Genomic DNA, 22,203 nt, shown 5'->3' with positions numbered 1-22,203 from the left:
ATTAAAGGCCAAGAGTGTTGCAAAAAAGCGATACAAAATTCATAATTTTCCAGATCTAAACTTACTGTGTAACGTATATACAGAACTTAAGTCATTCTGTGATTTACTATAATAAATCACAGAATGCTCACTTACATGTTTAGCTTTTTTCACAGAACTCACAGAGAGTAACTGGTCTCAGAGCAGTGAAAGCAGAAACAGCCCAATAGATCCAAACCCAGGATTTTCATGTGAGGCAGCAGTGCTGACCACCTCACCAACAAATCAGCCAAATTTAAATCAGGCAATCTTCTGTTTTATTAGCTATAAGGTCACTTATCAATTATTTTTGAATAAATGTACTCAGTTCATTTTATTTTACTTTGATTTATGATGTTGTTCACATTTAGCTAACTGGGTATTTTAGTTTTATCCTGCTTTGCTGAAGCTAAATCAGCCTTTTTCTAAATCGGTATAAAATCACAAGTTAGTAACAAATTTGAGAACAAGACACAATTCATCGGAGAAGCTGCTCGTGAACACTTCTCCAGCACAATTATTTCCACTGTTAAGGCCCTTGTGACAAGAGAAGAGAGTCTGTGTTATGATCTACAGAGTCTGGGACTTGATTACATATGCAAAAACCAAAACATTTTTTTCCCTTTTGAACTCCGCTGCTGCATGCTATCAAAGGATACAACAGATGTGAACATACTGACTCCAGCTGAAACCTGCTATAGTCTAGAAAGTAACAAAATTTGTCTGTAACTTGTACTGTTCGAGGTGGTTCAAGCAGAGCCTTTGCAAAGACCTGCATTATGTTTACTTTCCAGCCTGTTCCATATGCTTTTTGTTTTACAGTTCCCGGGTGTTCAGAAAATGAGCCCACTCATTGTGCTTTGTTGTATTGTACATTGCCAGCCTTTTTGTAAAATAGCACAATGTCAGCTTCAGATAGACTGGCTTAATGTGTGTTCTCTCTTTCCACACTCAGCGGGATTCAATTCATCAACATTTTAAATCAAAAATAGCCATGCAAATGGTGCAGTAAAGGCTACATTATGCGGATTTATGCTGCAAACCTTAAGGTTAGGTGAGTTCAAATGGGATTCTATTGAGTTCAAATGCTGCTTTTTCATGGTTGTATTTTTTTAACACTTCTCTGAGTCTACTAAAAATGCACTAAAAAAGTATGTTATTGTCCAGGAAGAAAATTGAAAATGACCAAAATTTGGGTATCCTAAGGTCAAGTTTTCTCTATATGATTTGTTGTTATTAATATAAAGATTTTCAGTGAGACCTTTCAGTAGATTATAAATAATTTAAACATTTTAGAAAAAAATAACCACCATCAGAGTAAAGATAAATATGTAAATAGCTTTTTCTACAATAACAATAATGAGCTAAATACTGTAAAAAAAAAAAAAAGAATAAAAAAGATAAAAAAAAGAAAACTGAAATGAGTTCCTGTAAAATCCACTGTTTAGGGTTGAGAATGGTTCCTTGATATATTTCTTTTGAAGGGGGGGGGGGGGGGGGGGGGGGGAAGCACCATTACTATACAACAATAATATTACCAGTGTCAGACATTAGGTTTCACAATACTTCATTTGCTATAATGCTTTATTGATTTGCCTGAGCATGCATGATCAGTAATGTGGTTAAGCTGCTGAATACGCTTAATGAACCAGTCCTATATTTTAACAAGTAAAAGTGTTTTGGGTGAAGATGTAAAACAGATAAAACAAAAACCTTTGGCCATTTGATTTTATTTTAAATTTTTGTCTGCTTGTAAATTTAAATTTCCAAAAAACCCTAACCCTAGCCCTAAACTAATAAAACTGAGAGTTTTATACAAAGATTCTAGGTTTGACAGCCGCAGTTAAGAGCAAAGATGATAGACAGAAAATTGTAAAATATAAAACAATAGTCACATCACTGAGATCAATGAAAAATACTCCCAGGTACTATATTCATCACATAAAAGTTGGGGAATGAAACAGTTCAGTGTCCCACTTGCAAAACGGAATAAAAAATACAGTCCAAATTTCAACAGAGAACAGCAGTTGTCCCCCCAGACTCAACACCCTATACGTAATAGGCTGACAGTCACCAATATTAATTATATATTTCACAGAATAACAGCAAATGATTACTATAAACTGTTTTAATCTAAGCCATCTTGAGTCTGGGGCACATACCTGCAGACAGAAAAATATGACAGCACTGTTTTCAGTGTGGAATATAAACAGTGTAGATTATGAGTACAGTCAGATACACCTGCCCTCAATTAACTCAAGCCAATCACAGCGATTGGCTGACCAATTGTGAAACACACAAAGCCATTTCCCACAGCAAATATGGAGATGAGTTTATGAAGGTGAGTTGCTACATAGGCTGCACTGTAGTCGACCATGTTACAAGAGAAATGCACAACATTTCCCTCTGAAACGAAGTGCAGCAGAAGTAGAAATTAACACATTAAGTACATATTTAAGACATATTTAGATATTTTCATATTTAAGTGTAAGTTCTTCAAATTTGTACCTAAATACAGTTTTCAATAAATGAACTTAGTTACGGTGACAAACCACTCAGAACTGTTGGAAGGTCTCTTTCTGATCTCTAAAACAGATGTTTCTAAAAGCATAATTGTGATCCTGAGATGCTTCAACAAACTTGACTGTAACAAATATATTTATATATTTCAATTGTTAAGTGATAACAAAAAAGTGTTTTTACATGGCAAATGCTTTATTGTATATATAATGTATTTAAAATCTAATATATAATATATTATAATGTAATATATACAGTAGTGAGTTAATATAAGTTAATATATTTTCCAGAGTTTTCAGCTACATATCAGAGTCTTCATCAGTGAATAATATTACTGCTTATCATTTTACCAAGAAATTGGCAATAGGTTTAAGCTAGTATATATTACTTCAGTCAGTTGAACCTAGTCTGAGTACACCCTAAGTTGTCCTATTATTAATAGCCCCTTTTACTTTCTGTCTAAGATTAAGCCATGGGTGACTGGTCCATACTTGGTCGCTTTCTGTCTGAGGTCCAGAACCACTCTACAGTGATAGGCAAGATCTGGCTCACTATGTTGCTCATTTTCCGCATTCTGCTGGTAGCCTTGGTGGGTGATGCTGTCTACAGTGACGAGCAGTCCAAATTCACCTGTAACACCCAACAGCCTGGATGCAACAACGTCTGTTATGACACATTTGCTCCTGTTTCACATCTACGGTTCTGGGTCTTCCAAATTGTACTCGTCTCTACTCCATCTATTTTCTACATAGTTTTTGTACTGCATAAGATTGCCAAGGATGAGAAGCTTGATGGCCAGAGGACACAGCTGCTATCCCAGAGAGTTCCCAAACAAAGGTCCGGGGAAATTAGGAAAGATGGCATGGAAGCAATAAAGGTCAACATCCCCACTTACTACCCTCATTACAGTGGGGAATGGAATACAAGTGAGAGGGAAGATGTAAAGAAAAGCCTTCTGGAAGAAGCTTATGATGAAATGGGAGAGGACCCCACCCAGCAGTCCAACCAGGTTCTTCTTATTTACATTCTTCATGTATTACTACGATCTGTACTGGAGATCACCTTCCTGGTCGGCCAGTACTTCTTGTTTGGGTTTGAAGTGCCTCACCTGTATCGCTGTGACTCGTATCCTTGCCCTACTCGTACAGACTGCTTTGTATCACGTGCCACTGAGAAGACCATCTTCCTGAACTTTATGTTCAGCATCAGCTTGGGCTGTTTCATCCTTAACATTGCAGAGCTCCACTACCTGGGGTGGATTTATATTTTTCGCATACTCTGCTCAGCTTGCTCCACCTGCTGCCGTCAGGAGCAGAATCCTGTCAAATTATACTCAAACCATAACCCCCTGATGCTGCAACTCAGGCATTCTGTGAGGGGTCAGGTGTTTCTGCAGACTCAAGCAACCATGGCCCAGGAAAAGAAAGGAAGCCTACTTGGACATGCCCCAGCTATCTCGTTTGAAACAGACTCAACTGTGGAATGCACCTCCAAGAGAAGTCCAGACAGCAAAGACAAAGTAAAAGTTAAACTGGCTAATATGGCCAGGCTGGGATGGACTAGGAAGTCTTGGCTATGAGAGAGAAATTTTTTGTATTTGTATTAACAACAAAAAAAAACGGACTGAAAAGGGAACTAAGGCCTAGCGTACCCCTTTTTTAAAAATTGCTTTTCATTTAAATAATTGAATATATTATGGGAGGGACTTTCTGTGTGGGACTCTACTATTAGTTTTAGCTATTGTGAAATCTAGTGCTCTAAAGTAACCCAGCTAATACCTCTTAAACACCAAAAGTACATCATTATGCAAAGAACACTTTGTTTGGAAACCTGGAGTCATGGAATGATATTACTAGACATGTAATAACTCATAACTGGACCAGGGAAATTTCATTTGCAGTATCTTGTATCTAAAACTTTATTATTTTAACATTTTGAGATCCAAGAGTTCAAAAACTATGAAAAAAAACCCACAATGCAAATGATACAATCACTATATACAATTGACAGTTGCAAGTTTCACAAACACATGTATAAAAAGTTAAAAATGTGAAATTTGGTGAATTGCTAATGCTAATTTAAATCTGTATGTACAACTTTGCTCCACTTTGGATTTAAAGCGTGTGTAGATTTTTATTATTGGAGTGTATAGTAGGTGAATGTTGAGGGGGCTGTAATCTGCATTGTCAATGGGCTTCTTAGAATTGTTATAGATTGCCTTGTGTTGCTCCTTATATGTATTTATTTAAGTATGTTTCTGTTGCACTATCCAGTGAAACGTCACTTATTCCTTTTGCACTTTGTAAACCTTGGCAATCACCAGAAATAAAATGTTGCTTTATGTTACTTCTGTCTTCAGTGTACTGCATTTGAGTGCACAATTAAACCCTACATTCCACACAACAGTTCATGTCAATATCTAATGGTTGTCTAATTTGGGCCTTCAGGCACTACTGCATTACACACATGCATCTGAATTGAAATTCACTATCGTAACTCAGGAACACCTAAAAATTGTGGTCAGTGTAATCGTTTGTTGCTGCATGTAGAAATGTAATTTTAAAATTTAAAAAAATAACTTTTAGCTGCTCCCTTTTGACAGTGGGTTGCCACAGAAGGTAGCTTCACATACTTGATTTTCTTTTTTAGACGAAATGCCCTTCCTGACAAACATGGACTGAAGTACTGTGGCAGTCCAGATGAGTCATGAAATAAAGAGTTTTGTGCTTTCATCATGAATTGTACAATAAAGTACATTAGTAAATTCATTTAAATTCTAAATTCTAAATTAATCTCTTAATTTTTTATTTTTCTAATTTTTAATTAAAAAGCTGATTTTCAAAGTCTTTTTGAAAATGCAATTTAAAAAGAGAAAATAATAAATGGATATAAAAAAACAGACAGACAGACTTCATTAATCCCTGAGGGAAGTTGAGTTGTCAAAGCAGCATACATACAACAAAAGTCAAGAACCCATATAAAATGAAGTAATAAAACATTTATCAATAGATAAATATTATAAACTGGACTGGACTCATAATTCAGACGCCTTCTACAGGCAAGTAGTGCGGAGACTCTGGTCTTTTGGAGTGAAGGGCCCACTCCTGAAGACCTTCTATGACTCTGTGGTGGCCTCAGCCATCTTTTACGGTGTGGTCTGCTGGGGCAGCAGTATTTCTGCTGGGGACAGGAAGAGATTGAACAGGCTGATCAGAAGGACCAGCTCTGTTCTAGGATGCCCTCTGGACCCAGTGGAGGTGGTGAGTGACAGGAGAATGGCGGCTAAGCTGTCATCCCTGTTGGACAACATCTCCCACCCCATACAGGAGACTCTGACAGCACTGAGCAGCTCCTTCAGTGACTGCGGCACCCACGATGTGGGACGGAGAGATTTCGCAGGTCTTTCCTCCCCACTGCTGTCAGACTCCACAATAAAGACTTTAACTGATCAAACACACACATCCATACATGTGCAATAACACTAAGTGCAATAATCTTTTCTGGCATCGTTGTATTTTACTCAATTGTATATAGCATCTTATCTTATTCTATTCTATTGTGTACAGTTGTGTACAGTATCTTATTGATATCTTATTCCAATGTTTTTTTTCCTAATGTTTCTATGTAACTTTGCACTGTCCACTGCTGTAACAAAACAAATTTCCCACGCATGGGAGTAATAAAGGTTATCTTATCTTGTCTTATCTTATCTTAACATAAATATAGATATAGTTAACCTTCCTGTTGTGTTCGGGTCAAATCCGACCAATTTACAAATGAAAAAACTCATAAATATTGTGTTTTAGATCCGATTACCTCGAGTCCTTATGACATCCTCCACACTATGCACTTGAACATATAAAAGTGATGAGCACCTCTTTCGTTGAATTTTGAGTGTTTTAATCAACTTTGTTAGATCTGTGGTGTTCCCGGTCAGAAAAGTGACCGCCATAGCAAATGAATGGGAATCCACCTATGGGAATCCTAGGGAACAATATGAGAACAGCCCCGCAAAGGGTGGAGACTGAGCAATACTGGAAGAGCATTAAGAAGGACGAAACCCATAATGGCAATGCTCAGTGGCTAGTGGATCTAAAGAGCAGACCTCCAGTATGAAGAGTGGGACAGCATCAGGCCCTGACATAGTTCATGGCTACTGGCTGAAGAAGCTGACTGCACTCCGTGAACTTCTGGCAGCACAAATGAACCAGCTGCTAGTCGATGAGACACCTGGAATGGCTAACCGAAGCCTGGACGGTCCTGATCCCCAAGGACCTCCGGAAGGGTCCCATCCAACTACCGGCCACTAACCAGCCTCAGTACTATATGGAAGCTCCTGTCAGGCATCATAGGAGCTAAGATGAACTTGCACAGGGTTCAATACATGAGCGGGGCACAGAAAGGAATTGGCAATACCAGCTACAGGTAGACTGAGCAGTCAGCTGAGACTACAAGACTAGACTGACCAACCTGTGCACTGCCTGGATTGATTTCATTTCAATTCAATTCAATTCAATTCAATTCAATTCAATTCAATTTATATAGCACAATAACAGCCACCTCAAGGCGCTTTATATTGTACAGTAGATCGTACAATAATAGATACAAAGAAAAACCCAACAATCATGTGACCACCTATGAGCAAGCACTTTGACGACAGTGGGAAGGAAAAACTCACTTTTAACAAGAAGAAACGTCGGGCAGAACCAGGCTCAGAGAGGGGCGGTCGGCGGTCATCTGCTGCGACCGGTTGGGGTGAGAGAAGGAAAACAGGATAAAGACAGGTCCAAGCCAGCTCCGATCAGCCAGAACCCTATTACCATGGTTCAGAATAGGTAGATATCTTCAGCACTCAGGCTCACCCAAGCCCAAACTTCTCGTTGAGAAAGGGGTGTCAATTGCATTTAGGGACCAGTTGATCCAATCCATAATTCCTCTTTTAGGTTTTAGAGAACAGACTGTGAGAGAATGTTCCAGGGAAAAGTAATACAAAAAACACGAGACTAGACAAGGACATAAGAGGCTAAGCATGGAAGCTAAGGGAGAGGAGGAGGAGGAGAGGAGAAAAGTGTGACCGCCTTCGTCAAGAGCAAGAGCAGATATGGTTTCATGTAAGGAAACCCAAAGTTCCCTAAGGTGGAACCTGTGAACTTCGAATTTAGTTGATTTCCAAAGGCGTTCTACTTTCCTACAGATTCTTTTGACCTTCCTTACGTCATCATTTATCCATGGATGAGCTCTTTTTGAGGCAACAATGACAGATTTCATAGGTGCCACTGAATTTAAAATTTCCAAGCAGTGATTGTTAAAACACTGTGTAGCAACATCAGCATCAGTGCAGCCACTGATCGCATGAGGGTCCAACATATTAGAAAACTTCAAAGCAACATCCTGATTTATGAACCGCTTATGGAACATGAGATTAGAAGGTGGTGTGTACAGAGGGAAGCTAAGATTAAAAGTAACACAGGAATGGTTACTCACTTGTACGTCCTTAACACACACATTAGTTATGTCTAAGCCAAGAGAAAACACAAGGTCCAAGGTGTGGCCTTTAACATGGGTGGGTCCAGAGACATGCTGAATAAAATTAAAAGAGTCTGTAATGGATAGAAAGTCAGAGGCCATGCTACAGCTAAGATCATCCACGTGGAGGTTGAAATCCCCAATCATTAAGACCTTCTCAAGTTTAATAATGGAAGATAAAAAGTCGGTAAAATCTTGAATAAAAACACCAGCGGGGCCGGGATCAAATGGCCAGAAGGCAACATTGCAGACATAGAGGACAGCTACAAGTACCTGGGGATCCCACAGGCAAATGGGAACCATGAAGAGGCCGCTAAGAAAGCTGCAACCAGAGGGTCAGAGGGCCTGCAGAGGGTCAGGCAACTCTTGAGGAGTCAGCTGAACAGTAAGAACAAGATCCGGGCTATCAACACCTATGCCTTGCCCATGATCAGGTACTCTGCTGGGATAATAAGCTAGCCAAAAGAGGAGATAGAACCCACTGATATCAAGAGAAGGAAGCACCTTACCATGCATGAAGGGTTTCATCCCAAGTCCAGAATCGTGAGGCTGTACATTTCAGTGGATTTTCTATCACATACATTGTGTTAGCTCCGTGCATAAACTGGCAGTCTGTCCTGCCTTTGCCCTGTGGCAGCTGGGATAGTCAACCCCCCTGCAGCATTGACACATTGTATTCCAATTGTGTAATCGGATCATTTGTGAACTCAAAGTATCTAATCAAAATGTAAGTAATTACCAATTATAACAATGAGAAAACAAACATAAGAAGTAATTGTGTCACATAAAACTGACAAACAAGGATAGCTACATGTTGTTAGGTGAAATAAAAGTGGACAGATTACTCAGACAACCACAACTGGAGTGAAACAGGTTTTTTTTTTTACAGTGTAGTCATGGGAAACACAAGATGGTGAGGCGAGGGAGATGTGCTGGTGGGAAACTCTAACTATCTAGAGAGGGAAAAGGAGCATGAGGTCTGCGAGTAAACGAAACAGGGCATAGGAGAGCAGTTTACGTACCTGAGGAGAGCTTACTTGTCACATGTTTACTCTGTACTGGGGCAAGGGCAGGGAGCCGTGGTGGAGACAGACGTGGTCCAGTGATCATGCGGGTGAGCTGGGTTGCGGGGTCCTGAGTTGATGTATCCAAAGCATAGTAGAGCTGGCAGATGGGGAAGTCAAGCTGGCAGGAAACACAGAATGAGGGAATCCATGAATACCTTGATGAACGTAGTTAAATATAAAGACGGCTGGCTCATTACCACTTAGGCTAAGAAAATAATCTGATACTTGCTCTTTAAATAGCCCATCTGATGATGTTCCACAGATGTGCCTAGAGAACCCTGAGGATCATTGCCTCGCCTACCTGCTCCAAAAAAGGAAATGCAAGCACACATGCCATCCCAGCTCCTAACACATGTAGTCTGAAAAACAGCAGTTTTGTCAAGTTTGCAGGTATATCAGTACGACACATTCCTACATAGAAAAAACTCTTTAAAGTCTCTAATTCAGTGAACCTCGATTAGTTCAGCCTGTTTGGATAAATACAGTTAGTTGATGTATGATCTTAACTGCTTCAGCAGTTCCAGTTCAGGATCACAGTGAGGCTGCAGCTGGATATGTTAAATAAGCTTTACAAAATTTAACAATAAACCTGCATCCATGTGTTTTATTGTCCACGGGATGAGAAAATCAAAATGGTAAACTGTAAATAACTGTGGAATATGTGAATACATGTTTGTGTGCCTCCAACCATTCAGAGTTCCTCCAGCCTCCTCTGAAAGGATGCACTGAAAGGCTCCCCTACCAGTTTATAGCAGAACCATTAAGGATGCTGAACTGCATGATGGCTTTACTCCTGAGAAGCCATCCTGTTATTGAAGGAACCAATTAGAAGCTATTTTCAAAGCAGCTGAGCAGATTTCATCTCAGGTAAGTGATTAACAGTTTGTTCATTTGTTCTGCCACTTAAAATACATTCTTAAATGTACTTTAAGTGTCTGGATCAGGAGTGGGCAACTCCAGGCCTGGAGGGCCGGTGTCCTGCAGGTTTTAGATGTGTCCTTGATCCAACACAGCTGATTTAAATTGCTAAATTACCTCCTCAACACGTCTTGAAGTTCTCCAGAGACCTGGTAATGAACTAATCATTTGATTCTGGTGTGTTGACACATGGGTGAGATCTAAAACCTGCAGGACACCAGCACTCGAGGAGTTGCCTACCCCTGGTCTAGATTAATGTTATTCACGAGAATTCATTCAGAAAATCCTTGCAGAATTTGAGGTTGGTAGATTGGTTACCATACAGCAAACTAGCTATTCCCACTGAATTTTGAAGGGTAGTAGTAGAGTAAAGAGTAAGACAGTTTAAGCTATTCTTGTAAACCACTGCTATTTACTCACCAGCACCTTAGAACGTTCAAAAATTTGGTAGTGGGTGGACAAAATTCCACAAGCAATTCCAATTCGCAACAGTCCTTTAAGTTTCAATGGAGCAGAAAATGTCTAATTTTTGAGAGCTGCCTGTGTGTACCTTGTAGAGTTGGAAATGGAGGTGGCTGACCTCGAGACTGGGAAATCAGGTGCAGTAGTGGTAAAAGTGTTTGTACAATTTAACAGATGCAAATTTATCTGGTAGTAATGGTAAGAGAGCAGCTGTACCTGTAATAGAGCATGAGTTAACAGGATTTTCCTGCATTTCTAGAACTAATTTTGGTAAATAGACTTGTTCTTATATAACATTTTACTATTCTACCTGAGCACCCAAAGCATTTTTATACAACATGCTCCATTCACCCAAGCACTTTTTCTGTATGCTTCTTTATTTCTATGCTAGCTCTTAGTGCTTCCTATCTAATATTCACACACATTATTAATCTTATGGATGCTTCGATGAGCAACTTGGGGTTAGTATCTTGCCCAAGGATATTTGACATTCAGACTGGGAGCAGCCAAGGACTGAACTAGTAGATGACTTGCTCTACTTCCTAGCACCCAAATAATGAACAACAATGGTTCTTTCCTTGTATTGGGTACCTTTTTATGCTTGAGTAATTCATAGGCCAGCAGGTCATTTACTAATCAGAAGACTCATGATTTGACCCCTGGCTGCTCCTTGGGCTCTCTGATGCATTAATCGGAATATGAATGTGTAAGACAGACAGATGATAGAAAGCACTTCCTTCATACAAAAAAAGTTGTTGTATGAATGGGTGAATGAGAGATGGTGTACAAAAAACGCTTTGACAATAAAAAACCACCCTTTTCCCTGAAAAGTGTCAGGCACAAGGCCTGGACTAAATGAATGGCCTAAATAAATGGCCTCCACTCTGGAACAAAGTGCCTGCTTCCTGCCTGTTTAGAATGTCATCATTGAAAGAGTTGCCACTGGTCTGTAGGTTTAACTAGACTGCAGAGTCTCTTCTATATTGTGCTCTTTAGCCAAAGGTTGTTTGGTTTGAAATCCACAGAGATGCAGTGTTTTGAGAAAATTATGTCTCTGTTCCAATGCCCCTGGCACATAAGGGATCACTAAAAGTTTTTGTTTAGATTGTTGTTCTCTCCTGGAGCATTCCTTGGGTACCTTTCCAGCTTTGTCTGGCTGGGATAACTACACTTACTCAGATATGATGTTCTTCTACTTCCCTGGCCGCTGTCGCTGTGGGAATTTTGTTAGCTCTATGTTATAGCGTCCTGATGACACCCAATTTCTGCACCAGTGGATCATTAGATTCAAACGTTACATTCTGATCTGTATGGTAGGCGCCCAGGACTAGGTCTGTTTACATTATATGTGCTTCTCTTAGGTAGTATCATTAGAAGGTGGTAGAAGTAGTATCAGCTTCAAGTTTGGGTTTAGGAGACAGACACCCTCTCTACTTTTAAGATTTACCTTTAAACTTTCCTTTTTGCTGAAGCATATAGTTAGGGTTGGATCAGGTGACCCTAAACCCACCCTTAGTTACGCAATAGGTCTAGGCTGCTGGGGGATTCCCATGATACACTGTTTCTTCTTCAGTCCCCTTTTTCACTCGATATGCATTTGTTTATACACCTCTATGTACTTGATTATTAGTTATTATTTATCTCTGGCTTTCTTCCACAGTATATCTTTGTCCTGTCTTCCTCCCCTGGCAGCGCTGTCTGAGGGCAGAAAAAGGTCTAAAAAGGCAGGATCACCGATGGCAAGGATCCACCACATCTAAGATCTAACCCGTACACACATGCCACGTATTTTAACCACTTCTACAGCCCTTCTGTTTCGAAAGATTCCAAGGTGGATCACGTCGATGCAGTTCCTCTGGTACCAACACCAGAGGTGGTGGGAGTCCTCCAAATCGCTGGCAATGCAGGGGAGGATCAGCATTGAGTCACGGATATTAACCTCCTAGGACCTGGCATCCATCTATGTGGACATCACATTTTGGGCCTGGTACCCACTTACGAGGACGTTATACTGCCACTGTTCTATCAAAATTTAAAATGAATGTCCTCATATGTGGATCTAATTTTTCTCAGGAACAAAAATCAGGTAAAAAAAATAAATCTTGTAATTCTTTGTTTTTACATTCATCGGGTCCCAATCAGACGAATTGGCAAATAGAAATTAAAAATGAACCGAGAGATGGCACCATCTTGGACTTTTAAATATTACCAATACTTTTGGAAAAGCTAGCTTGTCATTTTTCATATTCTCCCTGCTCAACCTGATGTTTATCTATTTTGATGTGATCAGTGATTGTGGTACATCCTGACATTTGATTTTCACCCAGGTGTCATCCACGTACCCAAACCAATGCGTTTTTTTTGGTTTTCTAGAATAGGACAACAGAGCCCTGTTTTCCACTGAGAAGCTGAACAGGTATATCTAACAAAGTGGCTATTGAGTTTATATCAGGCTAAAACCAGCAGTAGTTTACAAACAGTGGACAAACATTCTATGTCCCCAAATAAAGACAGGTCCGGCCAAGTGAGTGCTTTTAGTTCAAACTGTTTTCCTCTTTCTCAGTCTGTACATCCTCGATTTCTTTCCTTGTAACTTGTCCCTCTCCTCGAGGTTTGGAAGGTGCAAAGAAGACATAAGAAACAGGCAGAGTTAACAGGAATTAATGCCATCCTTTTGTTGCAGCTAAATTATGTCAAAAGATGAATGGCACAGCTGCATTAAAACTATTGCATTGTTTCTCTGCATTTTGTGTTCTTTGGCATAACTGAACTGATGATATGCTTTATTTTAAGGGCGACTTTTAATTAAATTCTCAGTGTAGTACCATCTTACAAAAGACCCAATAATTTCTCTCACACACAAAATGAAGGCCAAAGTTTAAAGGCAGTTGATCATCTTAACAACCAAAACAACTTATAGATATGATAAAGTAGCTGTTGGCATAGTTCTCCCGAATTCAAGCTGTAAGACTATTTTATATATTTAAAGTTAATGTGCAAAGGATACACCCTGTGCATACTCGCTTCCTCCTCTGTCCACGTGGTGCTTGTAGGTATTGAGGCATCATTCAACATGTTACGCAGAAATTAATTTCCAGGTCAGCAAGAAGGCAAGATAGATGAGGTGCAAACCACAAAAACTAAAAAAAACTTGGGAAATTTCAGATCAGAAAAGTTCAAAACTATTACAATAATTTCACAACAATTCTACATGTTATAACAATGTGTTTTATTGCCAGACATAAGACCTCTAAATACTTATAACATTCTTTTCTGGGTTTTTTTTTGTAACTTTTCACCTGCACTGACATGATTTATAGCGCCATTGAATCTTTAATGGCAACATGCTGCCGCTGGTGCAGTGTGCAATGGGCTTTCAAGAAATTAAAAACAGACAATTGTTGGGTGTCAGAAACAAAAACAGAAATACATTGATCATAACAGCTGGTAAGAGAGAAAATATGCAGTTCACCAAATGATTCTTGAGCTACTGTGATCTATGAATTTTTATCTTCTGTTGTCTTCGTTGTGTCAGTCCCAGCGGACTGCTGCTCTGCCAACATGTCTATCAGTTTCAGGTCAAGCACAGGATCCCTGGACTCGGCCAAAACCTGCAGAATAAAAGCAACACAATGATAATATGCAATAATCAAAACAAAACTGTGTTTGTACTTGTGAATTAGTAATCTCTCTCTCTCTTTATATTTTTGTTTTTATTTTGTAATAAAAGCAAAAAAGCAAGCAAACTTTTTCCCTTTTCAAGGTGAGTTTTGAGGTGAAGAATAAAATGAATTTAATCCATTACCTGACAAAGTTGCTGGTTTAAGAAAAAGTGGCTATAGTAATTTATGACAAGAACTAGTCAAAGAAAATAATTTCAGACATTTCTGAAACAAAAAATGAGTTTAACTTCCCCTCACTTTCCCTTCATCCAGAGAAATCCCTGGGTTAGGCCTTTTTCACAGGAGAAAAAGTATTGAAACAATTAAGACGCATTTATTCTAAACACAGCGTTTCAGTGGCTTTTAAACACCAAAATACGCTGTGCCAAAGATTGGTCTACCCCAAGGATTGGGTCTCCCATTGCCAGTGCCAGAAGAATTGATATGATTTAGACATTGGGGAAACCAAACAACCTCTGGCTAAACAGGGACGAACGCTGGTTTGAGCAGGGAGTCAAGGAGAACCCACTCAGGAACCCATTGCACACCCATTTTTCTGCTGTAGCATTGACCCGTATACATGAATTATATGGAATGAAGACACAGTTCCAAGAGCAAACACACTTGGCCAGTGCTGACAGTGGTCATCCCATAATCTCTGACAAACTATCCCCACTGCTTCACTGAATGGAACACAAGTAAGAGAGATGTAACATGTGAGACCATTGTTCAATCTGCCTCCATAGTGACATCTCTCACCTTCTCAACAAAATCCAAACTGTTCTGGATGTGGTGTTCAGAGCTGCCTACCAATGGGTTGAGGATCGAAGCCAGAAACGTTGTGATTTTATAGGTGACCCAGCTGATCATACAGACAATTGGTCTTAAAGGCACACCCTGTTTATCCTTCTTCAGTAAACAATACAGATTTGGTGTAGCTTCCCCTGGGTGTAGCCTGTGGTAGGAGGTCTGGTCAAGGGGTTTGTCTTGTTGTAACTGCTTCAGACAATCTTTCACCCTCTTCTTGTAGTCACTTCCTGGGTATCATTTCAGGGGCTCCTAAGCATTTCTTTTTCCACCAAGCATGGACAAAATTGTCCATAACCTCTTTAAGATCACCATTTAATATTGTGAACAGCAGATGAGACAGTGACGTTTGACTTTGATTAATTTATCCTCAGCAGCAGAGGTGACTCTTGGTTGTCCTTTCCTGGGGCGGTCCTTATGTGAGCCAGTTTTGTCATAGCACTTGATGGCTTTTGCGACTGCACTTGGGGACACGTTCAAAGTTTTAGCAATTTTCCAGACTGACTGACCTTCAGTTCTTAAAAGTTATGATGGACTGTCATTTCTCTTTACTTAGAATTCATATTATGGAAAGAACCAATCAGCTAACAGTTGTCAAATAGGGCTCTGAGCTGTGTACGACCCTGACCTCTGCACAACACAACTGATGGTCCCAACCCCATTAAGAAGGCAAGAAATTCCAAAAATGAACACTGACAAGGCACATCTGTGAAGTGAAAACCATTTCAGGTGACTACATCATGAAGCTCTTTGAGAAAATGCCAGGGGTTTGCAGCAATGCCAACAAAGAGTGGCTACTTTCAGGAATCTAAAATATACCATATATTTAGAGTTATTTATCTTTTTTCCCCTTTGCTCCATAATTCTATATATCTTGCTTCATATATTTGATTTCTTTAGTATGTTTCTAAAATGTAAAAGTGGTAAAAATAAAGAAAAACTATTAAATGAGATGGTGTGACCAAACTTTTGACTGGTTAGATGAATCTTTGGATGTACTTGGCACCTTTTTCTTTAGTAAAAACCTTTCGTTTTCACACGACTACATAATTTAGCTGACTGGCATAACATAGTTTGCAGCTGGCAAAAATGTGACCATGTCAAAACAGGGCAAACAACATTTTTGTAGGAACCCAAAGTAATAATTATAACAAGAGTCTTACAGGAGGAGCTCCTCGCCTTCTCAGGATGATACCTTCTTTAAGTAAAGCCTTCCCAGTCTCTTCAAACAAAGAGGACTTATCCAGCATGCCATGGCTTTTTAACTCTCTGTACTTGTCAACAAACCTGCGGGATTAAAAAGATAAGAGGAAGAGTGTGAAAATTGCCTGTCAAACTGTTATCGTTGCATTTTTCATAGATTTAACTTAACTTACGAATGGTAGGTGTATGTGTAGTAAAAATGATTCATGGCGTTACTTCCATTTGCTTTTGACACAGTTGCAATGTATGCTAAAACTGGTTCTTCACACTACTGAATTCCTCTGACCCTTCTTTTCAACAATGTCCTTGTCTTTGAGCCTTGTTTGTTGGGGTCTCATATTCAGTAACGTCACTCAAGTATTCCTTAAAAGTTTCTGTTGTCCTTTTGTCTTTTATTGTCCTCACATTGTACTGATGTGTACAACTGCAGTAGCCTAAGCTTTAACACATGCTCTGCTGGTGGCTGCCCCCCTTCTAAGATCTGTGTATCAACCTAACATGATGTGATCAAACTTTATTCCAACTACATGATTGCTTTGGCATTGTGGGGTTAGGGTTAGTCACTTAGTCCCTAAACCCTAAACCCTTAGTCACTGGTTTGTTGTGTTCTCTGTCAAAACATGGATGTTGAATTTCTACTGGCCATGAACCATTTGTCACCAAGCTCTACTTGAATGAGTCATAGATTATTGATAAACTGCTAAACAAAAATGCAAGTAATAGATTGAAAATGAGTTTAAAAGCATCTAATATCCAGAGACAATTTTAAAAGGTTTTCAGAAAGACTGGAGTACTGTGTGTGTTATTCTGAACTAGGGGTGGGCGGTAGAAACGGTATACGGTAGAAACGATATAAATTTGGCCAACGGTAGAGATTTTGATTATAGCGCTCTACCGCGATAGCGCATGTTGATGGTGTCATCAAGCTGCGGCTATTTGGGTCGAAAGCATCGCAGCGGCTACAAACAACATCATCATCTGCAAATTATGCCGGGCGACAGTAATAGCAAAGAGACGAAGCACTTTTGGAAGATGGGGAAAGCCAAAAATTTTGCTTCCTCCACTTCCCTACCATTGATTCATTAAGGCTGAATTCTCTCGCAGCTGCTCTGTTCCCATGTTGTTGCAGTATATTAATGACTAACCTCGTATTGTGGATGGATTATCTCAGTTGTTCTCCTGACTGAAGTTTGGTCCGTTTATAGCATCCTGCCATGCAATTGCATTTGTCCCTAACCACCAGAAACCCTCACGTTAACTTTTATCGAGTGGAAAAGGGTTAGCGGCCATCCTTCAGCTTCACTGTGCTAATGTTATGCTAACATAGCTGTTTTGCTAGCAATCACATAGCATATCGTTATATACCAGCTAGCTCAACTTCAGTAACCCTACAAATGTCACTGCTGTTTAGTTTTCTGTCTTCATTTATGTTGGAAGTGATAGCAGAGCTGTACTTTTTAATTTTTTCAGAAATCTCTCAGTCAGAACATGCTATATCATGTTTAGGTGGAAACTAGCGAGTTAACTTCCTGCTAACTTCTAACTCCGTTGAATTTAATAAATTCTGTTTTCATGGATGCCTGGATGTTAAACTTGATTGTTATACCTGGTAAAGCAGCAACGCTGATCATTTTATTAAAGATGAAAGAATTTAGACACTTTCTAACTCTCAGTGATGCCGCAGTGTTCATTTGACTTTGGGACCTGAAGCTGACAGAGTTTTGGACCCAGATTACTCCGCGAGGCTCCTGACTACGGCAGCCGTAATGCTCCGGCAATCCATCAAGCGGTGCGGCTTCATAGCTTACTACTATGAAGCCGCACGTCGTACTAAAGCATTTTTGACAGATTTCTGCGCGCCATGTACTGCATAAAATCGGTTCAAGGTCAGTAAGCACAACCAGAATTCACACATAAGGCGCACTGTCGATTTTTGAGAAAATTAAAGGATTTTAAGTGTGCCTTATAGTGTGTAAAATACATTATGCAGAAGAAAATAATATACCGCGATATATATATCGTTACCGCATATGCTTCAAATTATACCGTGATATGGATTTTAGGCCATATCGCCCATCCCTATTCTGAACACAGTCAAACATACCTCTGACATGTAGAAACAAAGTTTGATTTGGAGAGATCAAGAGCCCGCAAACCTCTCCCATACTGCTCATAGAATCCCCTAGCAAAAACAAAAATCAAACAAAAAAACCCCAAAAACAACACAAGTTAGAAGTTAGTGAGGCCTACAAAAATATTTCACTTAGTATCAACACTTAGTTATCACTGTTTAAAATGTAAAATTGTTCCAAACCAAGACTAAATGCCCAAAACATGTGTCCACTCTGTGCTGATCAGAATTATGGTTTTGGTAGAAAAAAAGAGGAAGAAGAATATGCAAACTACATGTATTTTGTCTATATTCCTGTATTTATATAAGAAAAAAAATCTGGGTTAACATCTGAAGAATATTTCTCCCATTTCTGTGTAGTGTTATTTATTTAGGAAACAAAGTGGACCTATGGCATATTCATATTCATTTTTTGTGACAAATAACCATTCATTTCTCCTCTCTCAGTCGAGACATTTAACATTTTACTTTACAGAACAGAGTTTTTTTTTCTTCTTTTTTACAGCGCCCATTCAAAAGGCAACAAGTAGGTATTAGTAATCCTTACTGTCATCGTTGTATTTTTACTCAGTTGTATATAGTATTTGTATTTGTATTCTATTTTTATCTTATTGTATATTTATTTTATTTTATTCTACTGTATATAGTATTTTATTCTATTCTGTACAGTTGTGTACTGTATTTATTCTTATTGTATTCTAATTTTTGCCTCATAACTTTTGCACTGTCCACTTCCTGCTGTGACAAAACAAATTTCCCACGTGTGGGACTAATAAAGGTTATCTTATCTTATCTTATCTTATCTTAGCAATGTTTCAGGTGATTTTTTCCCTTTCTTGTTGCATAATTTGATGACTTATCAATCTTCAGTGAACTGGCTCATCTTGCACTTGAAGGAACTATATGTAATCAAAATGAAATAAATTTTTAATTATAATAATATAAATGAACCTAGCCCATGGACCAGGTTGCATATGGAATAATGTAACATGCATTTCAGGATAATGTATGAAGTATAATACTTTGCATGTTGTTACTGTGAACAGAAACTTATTCTCAAAGAATTCAAATAGAGTATCTGAATACCAGTCTCTTAGATGCTCCGCTTCCGACTTTTAAATGAATGCTATCAATCTGAGAGACTGATAAAGCCAGAAATGTATATTATGTGTGTGCTAAGGTGCCGTTTTCACAATATTTATAAAGGAGCCTTCAGATATAGGGAAAAAGTTATTTTCATTGCCATGAGTGTGCCATGAACTTACGTTCTAATTTTATCCTCACTGTAGAAGATTTCAGGCACAATTTCCTGTTTCTTAGCAGAAGGGCTGGTAACTGGTTTCACATGAAGTGGGGCCCTCTTTGGTGGAAAAGTCTTGTACACATCATACCAGAGAGGTTTTTCCTTTGGCTTTATGACTCCAGAGCGTATCAGGTCTCTAACCCTGTTGATAATGTGAAAACACACAATTCCTTATCATTAACTGTACAGGAGAATGCTTTACAAAGGATGGCATTACAACTTCTAATACTGAAACTCTTTTTGCACAAGTTGTTTATGCTTTAAAAATAAAATAAAGTCAGATATTTTTTACCAAGTCATCTCTCACATCCCATGATTTTTAATGTTTGCTGCTTGTGACTGGCTACAGGACTTTGACTGGCAGGCCCCAGTCCATCAGGATTGGCAACAGGACTAAAGCCAGCATTATTACAAACACTGGCATTCCACAAGGTTGCGTCCTCAGTCTCATCCTCTACACCCTGTACACCCACGACTTTGTCACCTCCAACAAAGTAACATCATTTTGAAGTTCGCAGACAACACTGCAGTGATCAGTCGCATCACTGGGGGGGACGAAGCGGCTTACAGGAGAGACACCGGTCTGGTGTCATGGTGTGAGGACAACAACCTCACACTCAACACTGACAAGACAAAGGAGATAATAGTGGACACGGGGAAGAAGAGGAGGCCTGTTTATCAGGGGGCCTTGAAGTGGAGAGGGTGAGCAGCTTTAGGTACCTGGGCGTCTACATCTCTGAGGACCTCACCTGGTCACTGAACACCACACAGCTGGTCAAGAATGCTCAGCAGCAGCTGTATTTCCTGAGAAGGCTGAGGAATTTTGGTATGTTGGCCAAGATCCTCAGCAGGTTCTACAGCTGCATTGTATTGAGCATACTGACCAGCTGCATCATTGCATGGTATGGCAGCACTACTGCTATGGACTGCAAACGCCTGCAGAGAGTGATAACAACTGTGGAGAAGTTCATCAGGACTCCGCTGTCCTCTCTGCAGAGCATCTACCATCGCAGAGTCCAGAGGAGAGCTGCCTCCATCCTCAAAGACCCCACACACCCCGAACACAGACTGTTCACACTTCTGCTCTCGGGGCGGAGGTTCAGAAGTGAGAGATCCAGAACATCCAGAGTCAACAACCCCTTGTTCCCCACTGCCATCAGACTCCTGAACAGATGACCTATTTTTGACAGTAGTAATATATATATATATATATATATATATATATATATATATATATATATATCATATTAAGCCAGCATATTAAGCTATAGCTCGTTTGCACACATCCCTGTTTCAAATCTCCATATTTTGTCTCCCTATCTATCTTCATTTATTTATTTGTATTTGTTATTTTGTTTGTTTGTTATTTATTTGTTAAAAACTCAAACTCCCACATTACTATTTCATGATCACATTATTTCAAGAATGTAATAAATATGTTTGTAAGAATTTTAACGCTAACTAGGTACACGTATTTGCAATATTTATCAGGATCCAGCAAGCGCTGTTTCGGCGCATCAGATAGAGAGCAGAGCTTTTAATGTCGCAAAACTGGTCGCATGCCGATGACGTCATCACGTCGCCCCCTTTTTAAAGGGTCACAGTTCCCGTGAATAATGTTTCTTGATTAATTAAATTATTTTAATAGTTGTAAACCCACGTGTTGGCTGAATAAAACACGTATTACTGCCCAAGGCTAGCACATATACTGTACCAACTAAAGACTCTTTATAGTGCCGGAAATAGTATCACCATCATCGACATTGTGGATACAGCTAAAAGCCACATTAGCTTCATCATTACTTGATAAAAAGCGTAAACATTGGTCTTACCTTGTGAATACCGTTCCAAATCTCTCTAGTCTACTACCTGCCATGTGGAGCTTTTCGTCGACAGATCTAGCTATATAATTCCCCTTTTCTAGAAAAAATCTGCATTAAAGTTGACCATTGTTTGCAACACTGTCGAAACAACCCGTTCGGATGCTGTCATGCGATTATAGTACGGGTGCCTTGAATGGTCAAATTGTGCGCATTGATACTGAAATATTGGTTCTTCCGATACCAGACATTTATGTTCCAGAATCGACTTTGCTATTACATTATCGATATTATAGTAATTTAGGGTAAATTTGTAGCTTATAATTTACAAGAACACAGTGGAAAGTAACTATATTATTGGATTGTCTGAATAGGAACTACTTCTTCTGCCTATCACAGTGAGTTGGGAAATACGACTGTATAAATGCATCACGGCTCACGTGTGCGCGCTAGTTCAGTTTTCTATCATAAGTATGGGGCTATTTGAGCTCCACAAAAAGCAAAGATGCGGTTTGTGACACATGTGGCAAGGCCACAAACCTTGTCAAACACAAACAAAAGTAAATTGTAACAGAATATGATGAGGCGAACTGGAGGAGGAGAGACTTTGTGTCTAGGCATTGTGTTCAAATGACGGGAATTCGCCGCATTCTTAAAACTGCAGAATCCCATTTGTTCAAATTGCAGAGTATTTACTGCGTATTATATAGACTAGGTATATATAAAACATACAGTAAAACGGTCATTGTATGCTTTAAAAAACTCA

General features: G+C 39.3%; 2 protein-coding genes across 4 annotated transcripts; one reads left to right on the top strand and one right to left on the bottom strand.

Annotated features, from left to right (window-relative positions):
• Positions 1 to 895: 895 nt before the first annotated feature.
• On the top strand, positions 896 to 13,938 carry LOC113035656 (gap junction delta-2 protein). 2 transcript variants are annotated; one of them, XR_003274368.2, is made up of 3 exons: positions 896 to 1,072; positions 9,827 to 9,998; positions 12,172 to 13,938. XR_003274368.2 is itself a non-coding variant. In XM_026191257.2 (2 exons), the coding sequence occupies exon 2, from the start codon at positions 3,011 to 3,013 to the stop codon at positions 4,115 to 4,117; it is 1,107 nt and encodes a 368-aa protein (XP_026047042.1). In that variant the 5' UTR covers positions 898 to 1,072; positions 3,003 to 3,010; the 3' UTR covers positions 4,118 to 4,884. The 2 variants fall into 2 exon arrangements, 1 of the variants encoding a protein (XP_026047042.1); XM_026191257.2 differs by lacking the exons at positions 9,827 to 9,998; positions 12,172 to 13,938 and adding an exon at positions 3,003 to 4,884 and having other exon boundaries at positions 898 to 1,072.
• Positions 13,720 to 21,855, bottom strand: mrps23 (mitochondrial ribosomal protein S23). 2 transcript variants are annotated; one of them, XM_026193335.2, is made up of 5 exons: positions 21,450 to 21,855; positions 19,580 to 19,759; positions 18,288 to 18,365; positions 16,144 to 16,267; positions 13,720 to 14,122 (listed from the first exon to the last, which is right to left on the bottom strand). In XM_026193335.2, exons 1-5 carry the CDS (start codon positions 21,491 to 21,493, stop codon positions 14,009 to 14,011), a joined length of 540 nt encoding a protein of 179 aa, XP_026049120.1. In that variant the 5' UTR covers positions 21,494 to 21,855; the 3' UTR covers positions 13,720 to 14,008. The 2 variants fall into 2 exon arrangements, with proteins under 2 accessions (XP_026049120.1, XP_026049121.1); XM_026193336.2 differs by lacking the exon at positions 18,288 to 18,365 and having other exon boundaries at positions 21,450 to 21,637.
• Positions 21,856 to 22,203: the final 348 nt, after the last annotated feature.

This window comes from Astatotilapia calliptera, chromosome 14 (genome assembly GCF_964374335.1).
Source record: "Astatotilapia calliptera chromosome 14, fAstCal68.1, whole genome shotgun sequence".
In the NCBI taxonomy this organism is placed as follows: Eukaryota; Metazoa; Chordata; class Actinopteri; order Cichliformes; family Cichlidae; genus Astatotilapia; species Astatotilapia calliptera.
This window is presented reverse-complemented; position numbering and strand designations above follow the sequence as displayed.